We start from the raw sequence: 23,071 nt of genomic DNA on the forward strand, positions 1-23,071 counted from the left end.
ATCCGACATAGTCAGCAGCTGCTGCTGACTAAAAACAATGGAGCTATGCGTGCGTGTCTGACCTCCTGCGCACAAAGCTAAAACTGAGGAATCTGTACTCCTACGGGAGGGTGTATAGCCAGAAGGGGAGGGGCCTTACACTTTTAAGTGTAGTTCTTTGTGCGGCCTCCAGAGGGCAGTAGCTATACACCCACTGTCTGGGTCTCCCAATTAGGAGCGAAAAAGAAATAATGGATATACACCATGACTCCACTTATTATGTAGATTTTATTATATATAACTTTGCGGTGTGCAGACAGACCTATTAAATGATGTAACACTGTTCAGGAGTTACCAGAAATCACACATCTTTTCTCCAAGGGTCACGAGTAATCCAGGAGCAGGAGGCCGGCGCGCTCTGTAATATCAGCTTGTGTGTCCTGTAGTGTACGTGGAGCAGATCACACATCGTTCTGCGGAGATCAGGTCTCCTCTCGCCATGTTCTTGTCCGTGTAGTTTGGTTCCTATAGGCAGTGGCTACTTCCCCCCTCACAGGTTAATCCACATAATGTGCTTATACCAAATTTTTAGAAGGGCTCTTCACATTCAGGAGTGATAAGATTAGGCAGCATAAGGGATAAGAAAAATTCCAACCCACCTATCTCCATTGACCCGTCCAGTCCATTCCTCAGCAGAGACAAGCGGCAGTGGTGCGCAGCGCTCCGCCGGCCATTAAGCAGCACTGCGGTATAATCTAGGTAATGCTTTTGATACCATGGGCTTTGCTGGTAAGAATCTGGAGCTGTGGCATCTCCGTCAATTAGTTTGACCTTTCTGTTTAGCCAACGTCTTCTTCAGTTCCCTCAGGTTCTCGGTGAGGAGCTCCACCTCGTCCATCCGGCCGCTGTGCTTGGCGTCAAATATGTAAGCTTTGATGTTATCGATCTGTTGTAAGAGCAGATCCTCTTCGATCACATCCTCGTCTGGCTCCTCGAAGGGATTCCCGGCGCCGACGATCTCCTCCTCCTCGAAAGGGTTCTTTGTGGCCGGTGGCGAGTGGTCTCGTTCTGGTGAAGTTTCAAAGGGATTGGAAGATGCTTGTGTGTCCTTGTGGCTGCTCTCGGCTTGGTCATCCTCATCATCCTCATCAAATGGATTGTATTCCCTTTTGCCGTTCTGCTGGATCTGTTCTGAAGGGGCAGGTTCAGGTTCAGGCTCATCCTCCTCGTCCTCAAAGGGGTTTAAGGGCACAGATTTGCTGGGGAGAATGGGTGAGATGTGTAAGGAGAGGTCCGGTCTTGTGTCTGGAGGACTTGGAGACCGCACAGTAGTGAGGTTGTGTCTCGGAAGCTGGAGATCCAGCGCTGCCGTTTGTTTATCCTGCCAGGCCGACACCTGCCTGTGGTCCCGAAAGTCCAGGGAGTGAGCCCTGCTGTGCTGGGCCAGGCTCCTCTTCTGCTCCCGGATTTCCTCCCGCTTCCTCAGCACCTCCAGCTGTTCTCTCTGCATGGCCTCCTCCTCCGCCAGCTCTCTGGACATCCTTATGGCCGTCTCCACCTGCTGCTGGTCGTACTCATCCTGCAGCTGCCTCAGGTTTTCTTCTAACATACGAACTTCGTCCACACGTCCGGCCAACTGAGCCTGCTGGATGTAGGAGGTGATGTTCTCGATTTGCTGGAGGAGGGGGTCGGAGGTCTCTTTATTCCGAGGAACACCGGACGTCGGTAACCATCCTTCCACCTTCCGAATACGGCCCGGCGGCTGAGGCTCTCCATTCAAAGCCTCGGCGGTGCGGGGCAAGGTGTCTTTCTTCTTCTCATCCCGCCTCCTCTGTGCTTCAAGAGCCGCCTGCAGAGACACAATCCCATAGAATCTTAAAGAAGCAATCCGCTTTTACAAAAATAAAAACAAATTACACAACTTTTAAAAACTTTATATAATTCTTTAGCATTTACAATAAAAGTTATTAAACTTCTATAAAACTTTGCTGGGTAATTTATTATAGGTTTAGAGGCATAAGATGTGCAAATTCTGGTGTAAATTGTTCAACTCCTTTAGCTTTTTGACACTTTTTTTTTTTTTAAGGTGCGATAGGGGAGAGGAACTCGGATGGGTGTTTTCATAACGCAAGATACCCCCATTACAAAAAAGTGGCAACCAGCGTAAAAAACAGAAAATCTAAGAGTCACAACATTTTTGGGTGTGCACAAAATTGAGACTTGTGTGTGCTAGAAAACTGTCGGGATTGTGCCTTTAATGTCTAAGTTTCCTACTACAATACTTAGAAGATCTCTGGTTACGGTTGTGACGACATGGACTCTGTCAGTGCCTAGCATGGGTTAAGTTTCTTAAAATTCAGCCAGACGTGATGATAGTTTGTTTATAAATGGGGGATAAGCCCCTCATTGTTTCTACAAATCTCTCAGGAGTCTAGTGTTAGGCTATGTGCCCACGCTACAGGATTTACCGCGGATTTTGCCGCGGATTTACCGCGGATTTGCCGAAAATCTGCAGCAGCAGCACTTCCAAGCCATTTCAATGGCATTTTGGAAATGCTGTGCCCATGCTGCGGATTTTTCCGCGGCGGATTTGCCGCGGATTTTGATCCGGAAAAATCTGCAGCATGTCAATTGTTTGGTGCAGATTTGGTGCGGATTTTTGGCTTTGAATGGGGAAAAAAAAAAAAAAAATCCGCATCAAAATCCGCGGCAAATCCGCGGCAAATCCGCGGGTGCGGATTTGCCGCGAAAGTCGCGGATTTTCAGGCAAAAAAATCCGCAGGGACATTCTAGCGTGGGCACATAGCCTTAAAGTTCTTGTTGACTCATGTAATTGCCTTGGCCAGTGAAGGTCAGACACCCAGACAAATCAATTATGCGAACATCTCATTGTATTACTATGCATATTGATAGATGCGATGTAACTTAGCTGTCTCTCCCTCGTCTCTCCAGAGGCCATTACTACTAGGGATATTTTGTATACAGCTTGAAATCTAGCCAATAAGAGCCCAGTCTTATCCACCAATCGTGAAGACCCCAATGGTCTGAATGGAGAGCTCAGGGGTATGAGAAGGAGGACTGTCCATTGCCCGGGTAGACTCTTGCTACATGCTACCAATCTAGGATCTGCGGATCTGATTGACAAGCCATAACCGAACCGGGATTGTAATACTACATGGACTTCAGCATCGAATGCAAGGATTCGGCTGAGATATCAAGGACTACCTAAGGAAGGAATCCAGCTTGGGATAATCCAGTCACCTGACTACAGGCTTTGCGGTCCTCAGCCAGCTTCCTAAATCCGGTGTTACTCCATTCTCAGTGGGTGCCCACCGAAAGTGGGGTGCTGCTGGTTTGGAGTAAGTAGCCCTGAAAGCTCTGAGGCACGGACATTCTAATCCATGGTGAGCCAGCGGAAGGGTGAGAAACTGTTGCCGGTTACATTCTGTGGTTTTGCTGGTTATGTGCCATATGCTGTTAATTGTTTGGGGATCCAATAAAGTCTATGGGGTGGCACGGTGGCTCAGTGGTTAGCACTGAGTCTTGCAGCGCTGGGGTCCTGGGTTCAAATCCCACCAAGGACACCATCTGCAAGGAGTTTGTATGTTCTCCTAGTGTTTGCGTGGATTTCCTCCGGGGTCTCCGGTTTCCTCCCACACTCCAAATACATACAGATAAGGACTTTAGATTGTGAGCCCCAATGGGAACAGTGTTGCCATTCTATGTAAAGCGTTGTGGAATTAATAACGCTATATAAATTAATAAAATTATTATTATTATTATTAATATTGTGATTCCCTCACCCTGTGTTGTCTGAGTAGTGTTCCACCCACGGTTAAGGAGGTCGGGCGTTCAGTTGGGATGAGCCCTGGGCCATGCTGTCTTTCTAAAGGCGGTCGGGTCAGCAGACAAGAGCACCCACTGACCCCCGTGTCTCCACAACGGTCATGTACAATTTTACATACATGCCCTGCAGATCAGAGGGGAGAAATCTCACCTGTCGCTCTCGTTGCAGTTTCTGTTCATTTTCCTGTTTTCGCTTCTCCTTTAACCCCTCATACATCTCCTTAGTTGGCAGCGACATTAAACCCAACAGCTTTTCCTACAGAAATAAGAAAATAGTTGAATTTCCGAGGTCAGAATGGTGACGGAGGCTCGTCTGATGGAATTCGGGTTTTGCCCCCATTAGAGAAATATTGAGGCTCCGCAGGGCGGGAGATTACTGCATGTAAAAGTCGCCATGTGTGATGGAAGAACATTTCCTCCAGTATTTACCTGCACAAACAGCGTCGCTGAGTATCTGACCATCTTCTGCAGCTGTAAATTTTTGGGGTGGGGTTTGGGGTCTTCATTAATTCCCAGGGTTAGTATTTTCTTACTGTGGCAGATAAAAAAATATTAATAAAAAAAGGGAATTTTGTTTACTTACCGTAAATTCCTTTTCTTCTAGCTCCTATTGGGAGACCCAGACAATTGGGTGTATAGCTTCTGCCTCCGGAGGCCACACAAAGTATTACACTTTAAAAAGTGTAACCCCTCCCCTCTGCCTATACACCCTCCCGTGGACCACGGGCTCCTCAGTTTTGGTGCAAAAGCAGGAAGGAGAAAACTTATAAATTGGTCTAGGGTAAATTTAATCCGAAGGATGTTCGGAGAACTGAAGACCATGAACCCAAAGAACAAATCAACATCAACAACATGTGTACACACAAGAACAACCGGCCCGAAGGGCACAGGGGCGGGAGCTGGGTCTCCCAATAGGAGCTAGAAGAAAAGGAATTTACGGTAAGTAAACAAAATTCCCTTTTTCTTTGTCGCTCCATTGGGAGACCCAGACAATTGGGACGTCCAAGAGCAGTCCCTGGGTGGGTAAAGCAATACCTCAATAACAAGAGCCGAAAACGGCCCCCTCTTACAGGTGGGCAACCGCCGCCTGGAGGACTCGCCTACCTAGACTGGCGTCTGCCGAAGCATAGGTATGCACTTGATAGTGCTTCGTGAAAGTGTGCAGACTAGACCACGTAGCTGCCTGACACACCTGCTGAGCCGTCGCCCGGTGCCGCAATGCCCAGGACGCACCCACGGCTCTGGTAGAATGGGCTTTCAACCCTGAAGGGAGCGGAAGCCCAGAAGAACGGTAGGCTTCAAGAATCGGTTCCTTGATCCACCGAGCCAAGGTTGACTTGGAAGCCTGCGAACCCTTACGCTGGCCAGCGACAAGGACAAAGAGCGTGTCTGAATGGCGCAGGGGCGCCGTGCGAGACACGTAGACCCGGAGTGCTCTCACTAGATCCAAAGAGTGCAAATCCTTTTCACACTGGTGAATTGGATTAGGGCAAAAGGAAGGCAAGGAGATATCCTGATTTAGATGAAAAGGGGATACCACCTTAGAGAGGAATTCCGGGACAGGACGCAGAACCACCTTATCCTGGTGGAAAACCAGGAAGGGAGCTTTGCATGACAGCGCTGCAAGCTCAGACACTCTCCGAAGTGATGTGACTGCCACCAGGAAGGCCACCTTCTGAGAAAGACGTGAGAGAGAGACATCCCGCAGCGGCTCAAAAGGCGGCTTTTGAAGAGCCGTCAGGACCCTGTTAAGATCCCAAGGTTCTAACGGACGTTTGTAAGGTGGGACCATGTGGCAAACCCCCTGCAGGAACGTGCGGACCTGCGGAAGCCTGGCTAGACGCGTTTGAAAAAACACGGAGAGCGCCGACACTTGGCCCTTGAGAGAGCCGAGGAACAAACCCTTGTCCATTCCAGATTGTAGGAATGAAAGAAATGTGGGTAATGCAAACGGCCATGGAGGAAAACCGTTATCAGAGCACCAGGATAAGAAGATTTGCAAGGACCTGTAATAGATCTTGGCGGACGTCGGTTTCCTGGCCTGTCTCATGGTGGCAATGACATCCTGAGATAACCCTGAAGACGCTAGGAGCCAGGACTCAATGGCCACGCAGTCAGGTTGAGGGCCACAGAATTCAGATGGAAAAACGGGCCTTGTGACAGCAAGTCTGGGCGGTCTGGAAGTGCCCACGGTTGACCCACCGTGAGATGCCACAGATCCGGATACCACGACCGCCTCGGCCAGTCTGGAGCGACGAGAATGGCGCGACGGCATTCGGACCGGATCTTGCGTAGTACCCTGGGCAGCATCGCCAGAGGAGGAAACACGCATAGCAGTCGAAACTGCGACCAATCCTGGACCAGAGCGTCCGCTGCCAGAGCTCTGTGATCCTGAGACCGTGCCATGAAGGCCGGGACCTTGTTGTTGTGTCGTGACGCCATGAGATCGACATCCGGCGTTCCCCAGCGGCGACAGATCTCTCGAAACACGTCTGGGTGAAGAGACCATTCCCCCGCGTCCATGCCCTGACGACTGAGAAAATCTTCTTCCCAGTTTTCTACGCCCGGGATGTGAACTGCGGAGATGGTGGAGCCTGTGACTTCCACCCACTGCAGAATCCGCCGGACTTCCTGGAAGGCTTGACGACTGCGAGTGCCGCCTTGGTGGTTGATGTAGGCGACGGCAGTGGCGTTGTCCGACTGGATTCGGATCTGGCTGCCCTCCAGCCACCGATGGAAAGCCAATAGGGCTAGATATACTGCCCTTATCTCCAGGATATTGATCTGAAGGGACGATTCTATTGGAGTCCAGGTTCCTTGAGCCCTGTGGTGGAGAAAAACCGCTCCCCAACCTGACAGGCTCGCGTCCGTGGTGACCACGGCCCAGGTTGGGGGGAGGAAGGATTTTCCCCGGGACAGAGATGTGGGTAGGAGCCACCACTGAAGTGATGTTTTGGTTGCGAGGGAAAGAGATGTTCTTGTCGAGGGAAGCAGCACTCTTGTCCCATTTGCGAAGAATGTCCCATTGGAGTGGCCGTAGATGGAATTGCGCGAACGGCACTGCCTCCATAGCTGCAACCATCTTCCCCAGGAAGTGCATGAGGCGCCTTAAGGGGTGTGACTGACTCCGAAGAAGTGACTGCACCCCTGCCTGCAGAGAAAGCTGTTTGTCCCGCGGTAGCACGACTAACGCTGGCTGGGTATGAAATTCCATCCCGAGGTAAGTCAGTGATTGGGTCGGCGTCAACTTTGATTTCCATCCGAACTGCTGGAGAGTCGCCAGAGTGACGGTAAGACTTTGTTGACACGCCACCAGAGAAGGGGCCCTGACTAGGAGATCGTCCAAGTAAGGGATCACCGAGTGGCCCTGAGAGTGTAGGACCGCCACGACGGATGCCATGACTTTGGTGAAAACCCGTGGGGCTGTCGCCAGGCCGAAAGGCAATGCCACGAACTGGAGGTGTTCGTCCCCGATGGCAAAACGCAGGAAACGTTGATGTTCGGGTGCGATCGGCACATGGAGATAAGCATCTTTGATGTCGATCGATGCTAGGAAGTCTCCTTGTGACATTGAGGCGATGACCGAGCGGAGAGATTCCATCCGAAACCGTCTGGTTCTCACATCTCTGTTGAGCAGCTTGAGGTCCAGAACGGGACGGAATGACCCGTCCTTTTTTGGCACCACGAACAAGTTGGAGTAAAATCCGCGACCACGTTCCTGAAGGGGAACGGGAATCACAACTCCCTCTATCTTTAGAGCGTCCACTGCCTGAAAAAGTGCGTCGGCCTGTGCGGGAGGTGGTGAGGTTCGGAAGAAACGAGCCGCAGGACGAGAGTTGAACTCTATCCTGTAACCATGAGACAGAATGTCTCTCACCCATCGGTCTTGAACGTGTGGCCACCAGGCGTCGCCAAAGCGGGAGAGCCTGCCACCGACCGAGGATGTGGTTAGATGAGGCCGGGAGTCATGTGGAGGCCGTCTTGGAGGCAGTGCCTCCCGCGGCCTTTTGGGGGCGTGACTTGGACTGCCACGCATAGGAGTTCCTCTGGCCTTTCTCCGGCCGGTTGGACGACGAGGATTGGGTCTTGGCGGAGGGACGAAAGGACCGAAACCTCGATTGGATTTTTCTCTGCTGAGGTCTCTGAGGTTTGGACTGGGGTAAGGAGGAGTCCTTTCCCGAGGATTCCTTAATAATCTCATCCAACCGTTCGCCAAACAAACGGTCGCCAGAAAAAGGCAAACCAGTTAAGAACCTTTTGGAAGCAGAGTCTGCTTTCCATTCGCGCAGCCACATGGCCCTGCGGACTGCCACGGAGTTAGCGGATGCCACAGCCGTACGGCTAGCGGAGTCCAGGACGGCGTTCATGGCGTAGGACGAAAATGCTGATGCCTGAGAGATCAAGGAAGAAACCTGCGGAGCAGAATTCCACGTGACGGCATTAATCTCAGTCAGACATGCCGAGATTGCTTGGAGAGCCCACACGGCCGCAAAGGCGGGGCGAAAGACGCGCCCATGGCCTCATAAATAGACTTCACCAAGAGCTCTGTCTGTCAGTGGCATCCTTCAGGGATGTGCCATCGGCAACAGACACAACGGACCTAGCAGCCAATCTAGAGACTGGAGGATCCACCTTGGGAGAGTGTGCCCAGCCCTTAACGACTTCAGGTGAAAAGGGGTAACGCGTGTCAGTGTGCCGTTTAGCAAAGCGCTTGTCCGGGACCGCTCTGGGCTTCTGGACAGCGTCCCTGAAGTTAGAGTGATCAAAAAACGTATTGCGCGTACGTTTGGGGAATCGAAATTGGTGTTTCTCCTGCTGAGAAGCCGACTCTTCTACAGGAGGAGGCGGGGGGAGAGATCCAACACCTGGTTGATGGACGAGATAAGATCATTAACTAAGGCGTCCCCCTCAGGTGTATCAAGGTTAAGGGTGAAGTCAGGGTCAGAGCCCTGAGCTGCGACGTCCGCCTCGTCTTCCTGAGAGTCATCAAGCTGGGATCCAGAGCAGCGTGAGGAGGCCGGGAAAGAGTCCCAGCGAGGCCGCTTAGCCGGCCTGGGGCTGTGATCCGGGCAGGAGTCCTCCGCCTGGGACCTAGAGGCTATTCTGGGAGCGCGCTGCGGCGCGGACCGAGAGGGGCCTGGAGAAGACAAACTAACAGGGGCCGGGGCCTGTGAAGAGCCTGGTCTGGACTGCAATGCCTCAAGGAGCTTAGATGACCATTTGTCCATAGACTGTGCAATGGATTGAGAAAGTGACTGGGAGAGTGTCGCAGCGAAAGAGGCCAACGACGGTGACTCTGTCCCTGCAGACTGCTCAGGGGGAGCCGGGGGATCTACATGAGCCGAGGGGCCCACAAGTGCCCGAGGCTCCGGCTGAGCAAGCGTGGCAGGAGTCGAGCATTGATCACAGTGGGGGTAGGTGGATCCCGCAGGCAACATAGCCCCACAAGAGGTACAGGCCGCGAAAAAAGTCTGTGCCTTAGTAGCTTTGCTCCTTGTGGACAACATGCTGTTGTCTCCTAGGAGAGTGACCACTGAGGGTATATGGGAAAAGGGTATACAGCCTTTCCGAACAGATATATATATCTATATATATATCGGCACCCTAGGGGGACCAACACCGGGTGACCGGTGTGGCTTACCAACCGCTAACGAGCGGAGTGTGTCCTCCAGATTCCCTGTCGTGGGTCCCCCAGAGCTGCAGAGCTTTGCCGCTGAGTAGCATCCACCGGCAGAATGCTAAAAATGGCTGCCGGAGCTCTCAGGGGGGGTGTGGAGCCGAGGGCGGCGCCAGCAAAGAGCGGGAATCTGGAGTCCCCAAGTGGTCAATGAGGGTGGGGGGAGACATGCAAAGATGCTCCAGCCCTCAGAGCCGACGTCACGTCGGTAATCCCGCCCTAACCCCTGACAGGCAGGCCCGGGGGCGGGATTTTGCTCGACTAGGCCGCGGCGAAGCCGGGGACTAAATTTAAGGCCGTGCCCGACAAGCAGGCACGGTCGGCGCGGAAGTCCGCCGAAAAAAAACTGCGGACGGAACTACCGCGGCGTCCGGGGAGAAGGAGCGACCTCCCTCCCTGTACAGTCCACACATGGGGACACAGAGTACCTTAAAGTTGCAGGGCCCGGTCCCTGGGGGTGAAGAAGCTCCGGACCGGCAGGTTCCACCAGGGGCTGCGGATGGAGCACGGTCCCAGCACGTGGATGACCGCTTAGGATCCCACTTCTCCCAGAGCCGCATAAGGGATGGTGAAGGAGACGGCATGTGGCTCCAGCCTCTGTACCCGCAATGGGTACCTCAACCTTAACAACACCACCGACATAGTGGGGTGAGAAGGGAACATGCCGGGGACCCCATCGGGGTCCTCTTTTCTTCCATCCGTCATAACTATGTATGAGAATGCATGAGTGGATGTGTGCCTCCTTCCACACAAAGCATAAAACTGAGGAGCCCGTGATCCACGGGAGGGTGTATAGGCAGAGGGGAGGGGTTACACTTTTTTAAAAGTGTAATACTTTGTGTGGCCTCCGGAGGCAGAAGCTATACACCCAATTGTCTGGGTCTCCCAATGGAGCGACAAAGAAATACTAATAATTGTTAAAAATAATTAAAACAATTCTACTAAATATTTACACTTTTTTTTTTAATTTTCTAAATCAATACTTCCTAATAAATATATCCTTTTCTAGGATACAAAAGGGGTGAATATATACTGTGTGGGTATGTATGTATATATATCTGCGTGTATACTAGGTGGCTACTTTGAAGAACCTAGAATATAAGACATATTTTCAGTTGTTTCACACTTTTTTGTTAAGTATTTTACTCCACATGTTTTAATACATAGTTTTGAGGCCTTCAATGTGAATCTACAATTTTCAGAGTCATGAAAATAAAGAAAACTCTTTGAATGAGGTGTGTCCAAACTTTTGGTCTGTACTATACGTTTTCTGCAGGCGGACACACTAAAACGTAGTCTACTACATTTTGGTGTCCGTCTGCAGAAGAAGGGAATTTTGTTTACTTACCGTAAATTCCTTTTCTTCTAGCTCCTATTGGGAGACCCAGACAATTGGGTGTATAGCTTCTGCCTCCGGAGGCCACACAAAGTATTACACTTTAAAAAGTGTAACCCCTCCCCTCTGCCTATACACCCTCCCGTGCATCACGGGCTCCTCAGTTTTGGTGCAAAAGCAGGAAGGAGGAAACTTATAAAATGGTCTAAGGTAAATTCAATCCGAAGGATGTTCGGAGAACTGAAAACCATGAACCAAAAGAACAATTCAACATGAACAACATGTGTACACAAAAGAACAACAGCCCGAAGGGAACAGGGGCGGGTGCTGGGTCTCTCAATAGGAGCTAGAAGAAAAGGAATTTACGGTAAGTAAACAAAATTCCCTTCTTCTTTGTCGCTCCATTGGGAGACCCAGACAATTGGGACGTCCAAAAGCAGTCCCTGGGTGGGTAAAAGAATACCTCGATAAAAAGAGCCGAAACGACCCCCTCTTACAGGTGGGCAACCGCCGCCTGAAGGACTCGCCTACCTAGACTGGCGTCTGCCGAAGCATAGGTATGCACCTGATAGTGTTTCGTGAAAGTGTGCAGACTAGACCAGGTAGCCGCCTGACACACCTGCTGAGCCGTAGCCCGGTGCCGCAATGCCCAGGACGCACCCACGGCTCTGGTAGAATGGGCTTTCAGCCCCGAAGGAAGCGGAAGCCCAGAAGAACGGTAGGCTTCAAGAATCGGTTCCTTGATCCACCGAGCCAAGGTTGACTTGGAAGCCTGCGAACCCTTACGCTGGCCAGCGACAAGGACAAAGAGCGCATCTGAACGGCGCAGGGGCGCCGTGCGAGACACGTAGAGCCGGAGTGCTCTCACTAGATCTAATGAGTGCAAATCCTTTTCACATTGGTGAATTGGATTAGAGCAAAGAAGGGAATTTTGTTTACTTACCGTAAATTCCTTTTCTTCTAGCTCCAATTGGGAGACCCAGACAATTGGGGTGTATAGCTATGCCTCCGGAGGCCACACAAAGCATTACACTAAAAGTGTAAAGCCCCTCCCCTTCAGGCTATACACCCCCCGTGCTGCTACGGGCTCATCAGTTTTGGTGCAAAAGCCAGAAGGAGGAAAAAATTATAAACTGGTTTAAAGTAAATTCAATCCGAAGGAATATCGGAGAACTGAAACCATTTAACATGAACAACATGTGTATACAAAAAACAGGGGCGGGTGCTGGGTCTCCCAATTGGAGCTAGAAGAAAAGGAATTTACGGTAAGTAAACAAAATTCCCTTCTTCTTTGTCGCTCCTAATTGGGAGACCCAGACAATTGGGACGTCCAAAAGCAGTCCCTGGGTGGGTAAATAATACCTCATAATAGAGCCGTAACGGCTCCGTCCTACAGGTGGGCAACTGCCGCCTGAAGTACTTGGCTACCTAGGCTGGCATCTGCCGAAGCATAGGTATGCACCTGATAGTGTTTTGTGAAAGTGTGCAGGCTCGACCAGGTAGCTGCCTGACACACCTGCTGAGCCGTAGCCTGGTGTCGCAAGGCCCAGGACGCTCCCACGGCCCTAGTAGAATGGGCCTTCAGTCCTGAGGGAACCGGAAGCCCCGAGGAACGGTAAGCTTCGAGAATTGGTTCCTTGATCCACCGAGCTAGGGTTGATTTGGAAGCTTGTGTCCCTTTACGCTGGCCAGCGACAAGGACAAAGAGTGCATCCGAGCGGCGCAGGGGCGCCGTACGAGAAATGTAGAGTCTGAGTGCTCTCACCAGATCTAACAAGTGCAAATCCTTTTCACATTGGTGAACTGGATGAGGACAAAACGAGGGTAAGGAGATGTCCTGATTGAGATGAAAAGGGGATACCACCTTAGGGAGGAATTCCGGAACCGGACGCAGAACCACCTTGTCCTGGTGAAACACCAGGAAAGGAGCTTTGCATGATAACGCTGCCAACTCAGACACTCTCCGAAGTGAGGTGACTGCTACTAGAAAAACCACTTTCTGCGAAAGGCGTGCGAGCGAAATATCCCTCATTGGCTCGAACGGTGGTTTCTGAAGGACCATCAGCACCCTGTTCAGATCCCAGGGTTCTAACGGACGCTTGTAAGGAGGGACGATGTGACAAACCCCCTGCAGGAACGTGCGTACCTGTGGAAGTCTGGCCAGGCGCTTCTGAAAAAACACAGAGAGCGCAGAGACTTGTCCCTTAAGGGAGCCTAGCGACAAACCCTTTTCCAATCCGGATTGAAGAAAGGACAGAAAAGTGGGCAAGGCAAAAGGCCAGGGAGAAAACGCCTGAGCAGAGCACCACGACAGGAATATTTTCCACGTCCTGTGGTAGATCTTGGCAGACGTTGGTTTCCTAGCCTGTCTCATAGTGGCAATGACCTCTTGAGATAATCCTGAAGACGCTAGGATCCAGGACTCAATGGCCACACAGTCAGGTTGAGGGCCGCAGAATTCAGATGGAAAAACGGCCCTTGAGACAGCAAATCTGGTCGATCTGGCAGTGCCCACGGGTGGCCGACCATGAGATGCCACAGATCTGGGTACCACGACCTCCTCGGCCAGTCTGGAGCGACGAGGATGGCGCGGCGGCAGTCGGCCCTGATCTTGCGTAACACTCTGGGCAACAGTGCCAGAGGAAGAAACACATAAGGAAGCTGAAACTGCGACCAATCGTCTTCCCCCCACAGCAGAATCCGCCGGACTTCCTGGAAGGCTTGCCGACTGCGTGTCCCACCTTGGTGGTTGATGTAAGCCACCGCTGTGGAGTTGTCCGACTGAATTCGGATCTGCTTGCCTTCCAGCCACTGCTGGAACGCTTTTAGGGCAAGATACACTGCCCTGATCTCCAGAACATTGATCTGAAGTGAGGACTCTTGCTGAGTCCACGTACCCTGAGCCCTGTGGTGGAGAAAAACTGCTCCCCACCCTGACAGGCTCGCGTCCGTCGTAACCACCTCCCAGTCCCCTTGAAGGAGACGCAGGCGAAACTGCGCGAAAGGTACTGCTTCCATTGCTGCCACCATCTTCCCCAGGAAGTGCATGAGGCGCCTCAAGGGGTGTGACCGACCTTGAAGGAGAGATTGTACCCCTGTCTGTAGCGGACGCTGTTTGTCCAGCGGAAGCTTCACTATCGCTAGACGAGTATGAAACTCCATGCCAAGATATGTCAGCGATTGGACCGGTGTCAGATTTGACTTTGGAAAATTGATGATCCACCCGAAACTCTGGAGAATCTCCAGAGTGACGTTGAGGCTGTGTTGGCATGCCTCTTGAGAGGGTGCCTTGACCAGCAGATCGTCTAAGTAGGGTATCACAGAGTGACCCTGAGAGTGGAGGAGGGATTCCATCCGCAACCGCCTGGTCCTTACGTGTTTGTTGAGCAGTTTTAGGTCCAAACCAGGACGGAAGGACCAGTCCTTCTTTGGAACCACAAACAGGTTGGAGTAGAAACCGTGACGCTGTTGCTGAAGAGGAACCGGGACCACCACTCCTACTGCCTTCAGAATGTCCACCGCCTGCAGCAGAGCATCGGCTCGCTCGGGAGGCGGAGATGTGCTGAAGAATCGAGTCGGAGGACGAGAGCTGAACTCTATCCTGTAACCGTGAGACAAAATGTCTCTCACCCAACGGTCTTTTACTTGTGGTAGCCAGGTGTCGCAAAAGCGGGAGAGCCTGCCACCGACCGAGGATGCGGTGTGAGGAGGCCGTAAGTCATGAGGAAGCCGCCTTGGTAGCGGCACCTCCGGCGGTCTTTTTAGGGCGTGATTTAGACCGCCACGCGTCGGAGTTTCTCTGATCCTTCTGCGGCCTTTTGGACGAGGAGAATTGGGACCTGCCCGCACCCCGAAAGGACCGAAACCTCGACTGTCCCCTCCTCTGTTGGGGTGTTTTTGGTTTGGCCTGGGGTAAGGATGTTTCCTTTCCCTTGGATTGTTTGATGATTTCATCCAATCTCTCACCAAACAAGCGGTCGCCAGAAAATGGCAATCCAGTTAAGCACTTTTTGGAAGCCGAATCTGCCTTCCATTCCCGTAGCCACAAGGCCCTGCGTATTGCCACCGAATTGTCGGCTGCAACCGCCGTACGGCTCGCAGAGTCCAGGACAGCATTAATAGCGTAGGACGCAAATGCCGACGTTTGAGAGGTTATGGACGCCACCTGCGGCGCAGACGTACGTGTGAGTGCGTCAATTTGCGCCTGACCAGCTGAGATAGCTTGGAGTGCCCATACGGCTGCGAATGCTGGAGCAAAAGACGCGCCGATAGCTTCATAGATGGATTTCAACCAGAGCTCCATCTGTCTGTCAGTGGCATCCTTGAGTGAAGCTCCATCTTCCACTGCAACTATGGATCTAGCCGCCAGTCTGGAGATTGGAGGATCCACCTTGGGACACTGAGTCCAGCCCTTGACCACGTCAGGGGGGAAAGGGTAACGTGTATCCTTAAGGCGCTTGGAAAAACGCTTATCTGGACAATCTCGGTGTTTCTGGACTCTTTGTACGCTTGGGAAACCTGAAACGGAATTTCTCCTGCTGAGAGGCTGACTCCTCCACTGGAGGAGCTGAGGGAGAAATATCCAACATTTCATTGATGGACGCAATAAGATCATTCACTATGGCGTCCCCATCAGGAGTATCAAGGTTGAGAGCGGCTTCAGGGTCAGAATCCTGATCAGCTACCTCCGCTTCATCATACAGAGAGTCCTCTCGCTGAGACCCTGAACATTGTGATGATGTCGAGGGGATTTCATAGCGAGCTTTCTTAGTCGGTCTGGGGTTGCGGTCCGTGTCAGAGACCTCACCCTGGGATCCATGAGACACCCCGGGAAGACATTGCTGTTCCAACTGAGGGGGACCATGGGACAATGATTCTACAGTGCCCCTGGCTTGAGATGCTGGCCTTGACTGCAAGGCTTCTAATATCTTAGCCATAGTCTCAGAAAGTCTTTCAGTAAAAACTGCAAACTCCGTCCCTGTCACCTGTACAGCGTTAACAGGTGGATCTCCCTGGGTCACCCTTAGCAGAGACTCCGGCTGAGAAAGTGCCACAGGGGCCGAGCATTGCACACAATGAGGGTCAGTGGAACCTGCCGGCAGTATAGCCGTACATGCTGCACAGGCAGCATAGTAAGTCTGTCCCTTGCTATTTGTGGACGACATGCTGTTATCTCCTCTGAGCAATACAGGAGGGGATATAGCCAAAAATCAACAGTGCACCATACAGTGTAAAGTATAGACTATAATCCATAAACTATAAATACACTTGCACTAGTGGGGCCAGCACCACAGGTGCTGCTTACCGCCCTTGCAAAGCGTTTGTGTGGGCACCAGAATTCCTGCCTGGGTCTCTTTCAGCTTGTCTGTCCTCTCCAGCGTTAGCAGAGCTGAGAGTAATGGCTGCCAGCGTCCTGAGGAGAGGAGGGAGCCGTGGGCGTGACCCAGAAAAGTGCGGGAACTGGTGCCCCACTGTGCAGAGTGAGGGGGGTGGAGTATGCAAAGCATGCTCCAGCCCTCAGTGCTGCTGTACTGTAGCCATACCCTGTACAGCGTCCCGCCCTTCCCCTGACTGGCAGGGCTGAGGGCGGGAAGAAAAAGAGACTAGGCCGCAGAAGCCGGGGACTCGAGTTATAAGCGCGGCCGCCGTATAAGCGCGGTCGGCGCGGAAGTCCCCGGCGCACTAACAGTCCCAGCCGCGCCGCAGTGTACCCATGGCAGCGGCGGCCAGCGCGGCAGTCCCCCTACACAAACACACTCAGCAACGCTGAGTGTATAGTGGCACAAAACGCAGTCAGCGCTGCGGTACCCGGTGCACTAGCACACCCAGCAATGCTGGAGTGTTGCTGTGCGCGGTCCCCACAGGGACCCAGAGTACCTCCAAGTAGCAGGGCCATGTCCCTGAACGATACCCGGCTCCTATCCAGCAGGGTCCTCAGGAGCTGTGGATGGAGCACGGTCTCCTGTGCCTGGAGACCGAAAGGATCCCACTTCACCCAGAGCCCTAATTGAGGGATGGGGAAGGAAAGCAGCATGTGGGCTCCAGCCTCCGTACCCGCAATGGATACCTCAACCTTAACAACACCGCCGACAAGAGTGGGGTGAGAAGGGAGCATGCTGGGGGCCCTGTTATGGGCCCTCTTTTCTTCCATCCGACATAGTCAGCAGCTGCTGCTGACCAATCTGTGGAGCTGTGCGTGCGTGTCTGACCTCCTTCGCACAAAGCAAGAAAACTGATGAGCCCGTAGCAGCACGGGGGGTGTATAGCCTGAAGGGGAGGGGCTTTACACTTTTAGTGTAATGCTTTGTGTGGCCTCCGGAGGCATAGCTATACACCCCAATTGTCTGGGTCTCCCAATTAGGAGCGACAAAGAAATGAAGGTAAGGAGATATCCTGATTGAGATGAAAAGGAGATACCACCTTAGGGAGAAATTCCAGAACAGGACGCAGAACCACCTTATCCTGGTGAAAAACCAGGAAGGGAGCTTTGCATGACAGCGCTGCAAGATCCGACACTCTACGGAGTGATGTAACTGCCACTAGAAAGGCCACCTTCTGCGAAAGACGTGATAAAGAGACATCCCGCAGCGGCTCGAAAGGTGGTTTCTGAAGAGCCGTTAGCACCCTGTTAAGGTCCCAGGGTTCCAGCGGACGCTTGTAAGGTGGGACTATGTGGCAAACTCCCTGCAGGAACGTGCGGACCTGCGGAAGCCTGGCCAGACGCTTTTGAAAAAATACGGATAGCGCCGATATTGTCCCTTGAGAGAGCCGAGTGACAAACCCTTGTCCATTCCGGATTGAAGGAATGAAAGAAAAGTGGGTAAGGCAAAAGGCCAGGGGGTAAAACCATTACCAGAACACCAGGATAAGAAGATCCTCCAAGACCTGTAATAGATCTTGGCGGACGTTGGTTTCCTGGCTTGTCTCATAGTGGCAATGACATCTTGAGATAACCCTGAAGACGCTAGGAGCCAGGACTCAATGGCCACACAGTCAGGTTGAGGGCCGCAGAATTCAGATGGAAAAACGGCCCTTGTGACAGCAAGTCTGGGCGGTCTGGAAGCGCCCACGGTTGACCCACCGTGAGATGCCACAGATCCGGGTACCACGACCGCCTCGGCCAATCTGGAGCGACGAGAATGGCGCGACGACAGTCGGACCTGATCTTGCGCAACACTCTGGGCAGCATCGCCAGAGGAGGAAATACATAAGCCAGTCGAAACTGCGACCAATCCTGAACTAATGCGTCCGCCGCCAGAGCTCTGTGATCTTGAGACCGGGCCATGAATGCCGGGACTTTGTGGTTGTGCCGTGACGCCATAAGATCGACGTCCGGCGTTCCCCAGCGGCGACAGATCTCTCGAAACACGTCTGGGTGAAGAGACCATTCCCCCGCGTTAATGCCCTAACGACTGAGAAAATCTGCTTCCCAGTTTTCTACGCCCGGGATGTGAACTGCGGAGATGGTGGAGGCTGTGGCTTCCACCCACTGCAGAATCCGTCGGACTTCCTGGAAGGCTTGACGACTGCGAGTGCCGCCTTGGTGGTTGATGTATGCTACGGCAGTGGCGTTGTCCGACTGGATACGGATCTGCCTGCCCTCCAGCCACCGATGAAAAGCCAATAGGGCTGGATACACTGCCCTTATCTCCAGAATATTGATCTGAAGGGATGACTCTACCGGAGTCCAGGTTCCCTGAGCCCTGTGGTGGAGGAAAACCGCTCCCCACCCTGACAGGCTCGCGTCCGTGGTGACCACAGCCCAGGTTGGGGGTAGGAAGGATTTTCCTTGCGATAGAGAATTGGGAAGGAGCCACCACTGAAGAGACGTCTTGGTTGCAAGGGAAAGAGAGACGTTCCTGTCGAGGGAAGTCGACCTCCTGTCCCATTTGCGGAGAATGTCCCACTAGAGTGGCCGCAGATGGAATTGCGCGAAGGGCACTGCCTCCATCGCTGCTACCATCTTCCCCAGGAAGTGCATGAGGCGCCTCAAGGGGTGTGACTGACCCCGAAGAAGAGATTGCACCCCTGCCTGCAGAGAGAAGGGAATTTTGTTTACTTACCGTAAATTCCTTTTCTTCTAGCTCCAATTGGGAGACCCAGACAATTGGGTGTATAGCTATGCCTCCGGAGGCCACACAAAGTATTACACTAAAAGTGTAAAGCCCCTCCCCTTCAGCCTATACACCCCCCGTGCTGCCACGGGCTCATCAGTTTTGGTGCAAAAGCCCGAAGGAGGAAAAAATTATAAACTGGTTTAAAGTAAATTCAATCCGAAGGAATATCGGAGAACTGAAACCATTTAACATGAACAACATGTGTATACAAAAACAGGGGCGGGTGCTGGGTCTCCCAATTGGAGCTAGAAGAAAAGGAATTTACGGTAAGTAAACAAAATTCCCTTCTTCTTTGTCGCTCCTTATTGGGAGACCCAGACAATTGGGACGTCCAAAAGCAGTCCCTGGGTGGGTAAATAATACCTCATAATAGAGCCGTAACGGCTCCGTCCTACAGGTGGGCAACTGCCGCCTGAAGGACTCGCCTACCTAGGCTGGCATCTGCCGAAGCATAGGTATGCACCTGATAGTGTTTCGTGAAAGTGTGCAGGCTCGACCAGGTAGCTGCCTGACACACCTTTTGAGCCGTAGCCTGGTGTCGCAAGGCCCAGGACGCTTTTCCAATCCGGATTGAAGAAAGGACAGAAAAGTGGGCAAGGCAAATGGCCAGGGAGAAAACCCCTGAGCAGAGCACCACGACAGGAATATTTTCCACGTCCTGTGGTAGATCTTGGCGGACGTTGGTTTCCTAGCCTGTCTCATAGTGGCAATGACCTCTTGAGATAATCCTGAAGACGCTAGGATCCAGGACTCAATGGCCACACAGTCAGGTTGAGGGCCGCAGAATTCAGATGGAAAAACGGCCCTTGAGACAGCAAATCTGGTCGGTCTGGCAGTGCCCACGGTTGGCCGACCGTGAGATGCCACAGATCCGGGTACCACGACCTCCTCGGACAGTCTGGAGCGACGAGGATGACGCGGCGGCAGTCGGCCCTGATCTTGCGTAACACTCTGGGCAACAGTGCCAGAGGAGGAAACACATAAGGAAGCCGAAACTGCGACCAATCCTGAACTAACTCGTCTGCCGCCAGAGCTCTGTGATCTTGAGATCGAGCCATAAATGTTGGGACCTTGTTGTTGTGCCGTGACGCCATTAGGTCGACGTCCGGCATCCCCCAGCGGCAACAGATCTCCTGAAACACGTCCGGGTGAAGGGACCATTCCCCTGCGTCCATGCCCTGGCGACTGAGAAAGTCTGCTTCCCAGTTTTCTACGCCCGGGATGTGAACTGCGGATATGGTGGATGCTGTGGCTTCCACCCACAGCAGAATCCGCTGGACTTCCTGGAAGGCTTGCCGACTGCGTGTCCCACCTTGGTGGTTGATGTAAGCCACCGCTGTGGAGTTGTCCGACTGAATTCGGATCTGCTTGCCTTCCAGCCACTGCTGGAACGCTTTTAGGGCAAGATACACTGCCCTGATCTCCAGAACATTGATCTGAAGTGAGGACTCTTGCTGAGTCCACGTACCCTGAGCCCTGTGGTGGAGAAAAACTGCTCCCCACCCTGACAGACTCGCGTCCGTCGTGACCACCGCCCAGGATGGGGGTAGGAAGGATTTCCCCTTCGATAATGAGGTGGGAAGAAGCCACCACCGAAGGGAAGCTTTGGTTGCCTGAGAGAGGGAGACGTTCCTGTCTAGGGACGTCGGCATCCTGTCCCACTTGCGTAGAATGTCCCATTGAAGTGGACGCAGGTGAAACTGCGCGAAAGGGACTGCTTCCATTGCTGCCACCATCTTCCCCAGGAAGTGCATGAGGCGCCTCAAGGGGTGTGACCGACCTTGAAGGAGAGATTGCACCCCTGTCTGTAGTGAACGCTGTTTGTCCAGCGGAAGCTTCACTATCGCTGGAAGAGTATGAAACTCCATGGCAAGATATGTCAGCGATTGGACCGGTGTCAGATTTGACTTTGGAAAATTGATGATCCACCCGAAACTCTGGAGAGTCTCCAGAGTAACGTTGAGGCTGTGTTGGCATGCCTCTTGAGAGGGTGCCTTGACCAGCAGATCGTCTAAGTAAGGTATCACTGAGTGACCCTGAGAGTGGAGGACCGCAACTACTGTAGCCATGACCTTGGTGAAAACCCTTGGGGCTGTCGCCAGGCCGAACGGCAGTGCCGCGAACTGAAGGTGTTCGTCTCCTATGGCGAAGCGCAAGAAGCGCTGATGCTCTGGAGCAATTGGTACGTGGAGATAAGCATCCTTGATATCGATCGATGCTAGGAAATCTCCTTGGGACATTGAGGCGATGACGGAGCGGAGGGATTACATCCGGAACCGCCTGGTCCTTACGTGTTTGTTGAGCAGTTTTAGGTCCAAAACAGGACGGAAGGACCCGTCCTTCTTTGGAACCACAAACAGGTTGGAGTAGAAACCGTGACCCTGTTGCTGAAGAGGAACCGGGACCACCACTCCTTCTGCCTTCAGAATGCCCACCGCCTGCAGAAGAGCCTTGGCTCGCTCGGGAGGCGGAGATGTTCTGAAGAATCGAGTCGGAGGACGAGAGCTGAACTCTATCCTGTAACCGTGAGACAAAATGTCTCTCACCCAACGGTCTTTTACTTGTGGCAGCCAGGTGTCGCAAAAGCGGGAGAGCCTGCCACCGACCGAGGATGCGGTGTGAGGAGGCCGTAAGTCATGAGGAAGCCGCCTTAGTAGCGGCACCTCCGGCGGTCTTTTAGGGCGTGATTTAGACCGCCATGCGTCGGAGTTCCTCTGATCCTTCTGCGGCCTTTTGGACGAGGAGAATTGGGACCTGCCCGCACTCCGAAAGGACCGAAACCTCGACTGTCCCCTCCTCTGTTGGGGTGTTTTTGGTTTGGCCTGGGGTAAGGATGTTTCCTTTCCCTTGGATTGTTTGATGATTTCATCCAATCTCTCACCAAACAAACGGTCGCCAGAAAATGGCAATCCAGTTAAGCACTTTTTGGAAGCCGAATCTGCCTTCCATTCCCGCAGCCACAAGGCCCTGCGTATTGCCACCGAATTGTCGGCTGCAACCGCCGTACGGCTCGCAGAGTCCAGGACAGCATTAATAGCGTAGGACGCAAATGCCGACGTTTGAGAGGTTATGGACGCCACCTGCGGCGCAGACGTACGTGTGAGTGCGTCAATTTGCGCCTGACCAGCTGAGATAGCTTGGAGTGCCCATACGGCTGCGAATGCTGGAGCAAAAGACGCGCTGATAGCTTCATAGATGGATTTCAACCAGAGCTCCATCTGTCTGTCAGTGGCATCCTTGAGTGAAGCTCCATCTTCCACTGCAACTATGGATCTAGCCGCAAGTCTGGAGATTGGAGGATCCACCTTGGGACACTGAGTCCAGCCCTTGACCACGTCAGGGGGGAAAGGGTAACGTGTATCCTTAAGGCGCTTGGAAAAACGCTTATCTGGACAAGCTCGGTGTTTCTGGACTGCCTCTCTGAAGTCAGAGTGGTCCAGAAACATACTCTTTGTACGCTTGGGAAACCTGAAACGGAATTTCTCCTGCTGAGAGGCTGACTCCTCCACTGGAGGAGCTGAGGGAGAAATATCCAACATTTCATTGATGGACGCAATAAGATCATTCACTATGGCGTCCCCATCAGGAGTATCAAGGTTGAGAGCGGCTTCAGGATCAGAATCCTGATCAGCTACCTCCGCTTCATCATACAGAGAGTCCTCTCGCTGAGACCCTGAACATTGTGATGATGTCGAGGGGATATCATAGCGAGCTCGCTTAGTCGGTCTGGGGCTGCGGTCCGTGTCAGAGACCTCACCCTGGGATCCATGAGACACCCCGGGAGGACATTGCTGTTCCAACTGAGGGGGACCAGGGGGCAATGATTCCACAGTGCCCCTGGCTTGAGATGCCGGCCTGGACTGCAAGGCTTCTAATATCTTAGCCATAGTCTCAGAAAGTCTTTCAGTAAAAACTGCAAACTCCGTCCCTGTCACCTGGACAGTGTTAACAGGTGGTTCTCCCTGGGCCACCCTTAGCAGAGGCTCCGGCTGAGAAAGTGCCACAGGGGCCGAGCATTGCACACAATGAGGGTCAGTGGAACCTGCCGGCAGTATAGCCGTACATGCTGCACAGGCAGCATAGTAAGTCTGTGCTTTGGCACCCTTGCTATTTGTG

The 23,071-nt window shown here is 52.7% G+C and overlaps 1 protein-coding gene across 1 annotated transcript in view; it reads right to left on the reverse strand.

The window, feature by feature from the left end:
• Positions 1 to 248: 248 nt before the first annotated feature.
• The window catches only part of RBSN (rabenosyn, RAB effector), a 53,863-nt gene continuing 31,040 nt past the window's right edge, over positions 249 to 23,071 (reverse strand). The window contains exons 9-11 of the mRNA XM_075320756.1: positions 4,255 to 4,357; positions 3,977 to 4,081; positions 249 to 1,828 (exon numbers count right to left, since the gene is read on the reverse strand). Coding sequence (XP_075176871.1) covers positions 797 to 1,828; positions 3,977 to 4,081; positions 4,255 to 4,357 — 1,240 coding nt within the window. The 3' untranslated portion in view covers positions 249 to 796. The remainder of the gene's footprint in view (positions 1,829 to 3,976; positions 4,082 to 4,254; positions 4,358 to 23,071) is intronic.

Source organism: Anomaloglossus baeobatrachus, chromosome 8, assembly GCF_048569485.1.
Source record: "Anomaloglossus baeobatrachus isolate aAnoBae1 chromosome 8, aAnoBae1.hap1, whole genome shotgun sequence".
NCBI lineage: Eukaryota > Metazoa > Chordata > Amphibia > Anura > Aromobatidae > Anomaloglossus > Anomaloglossus baeobatrachus.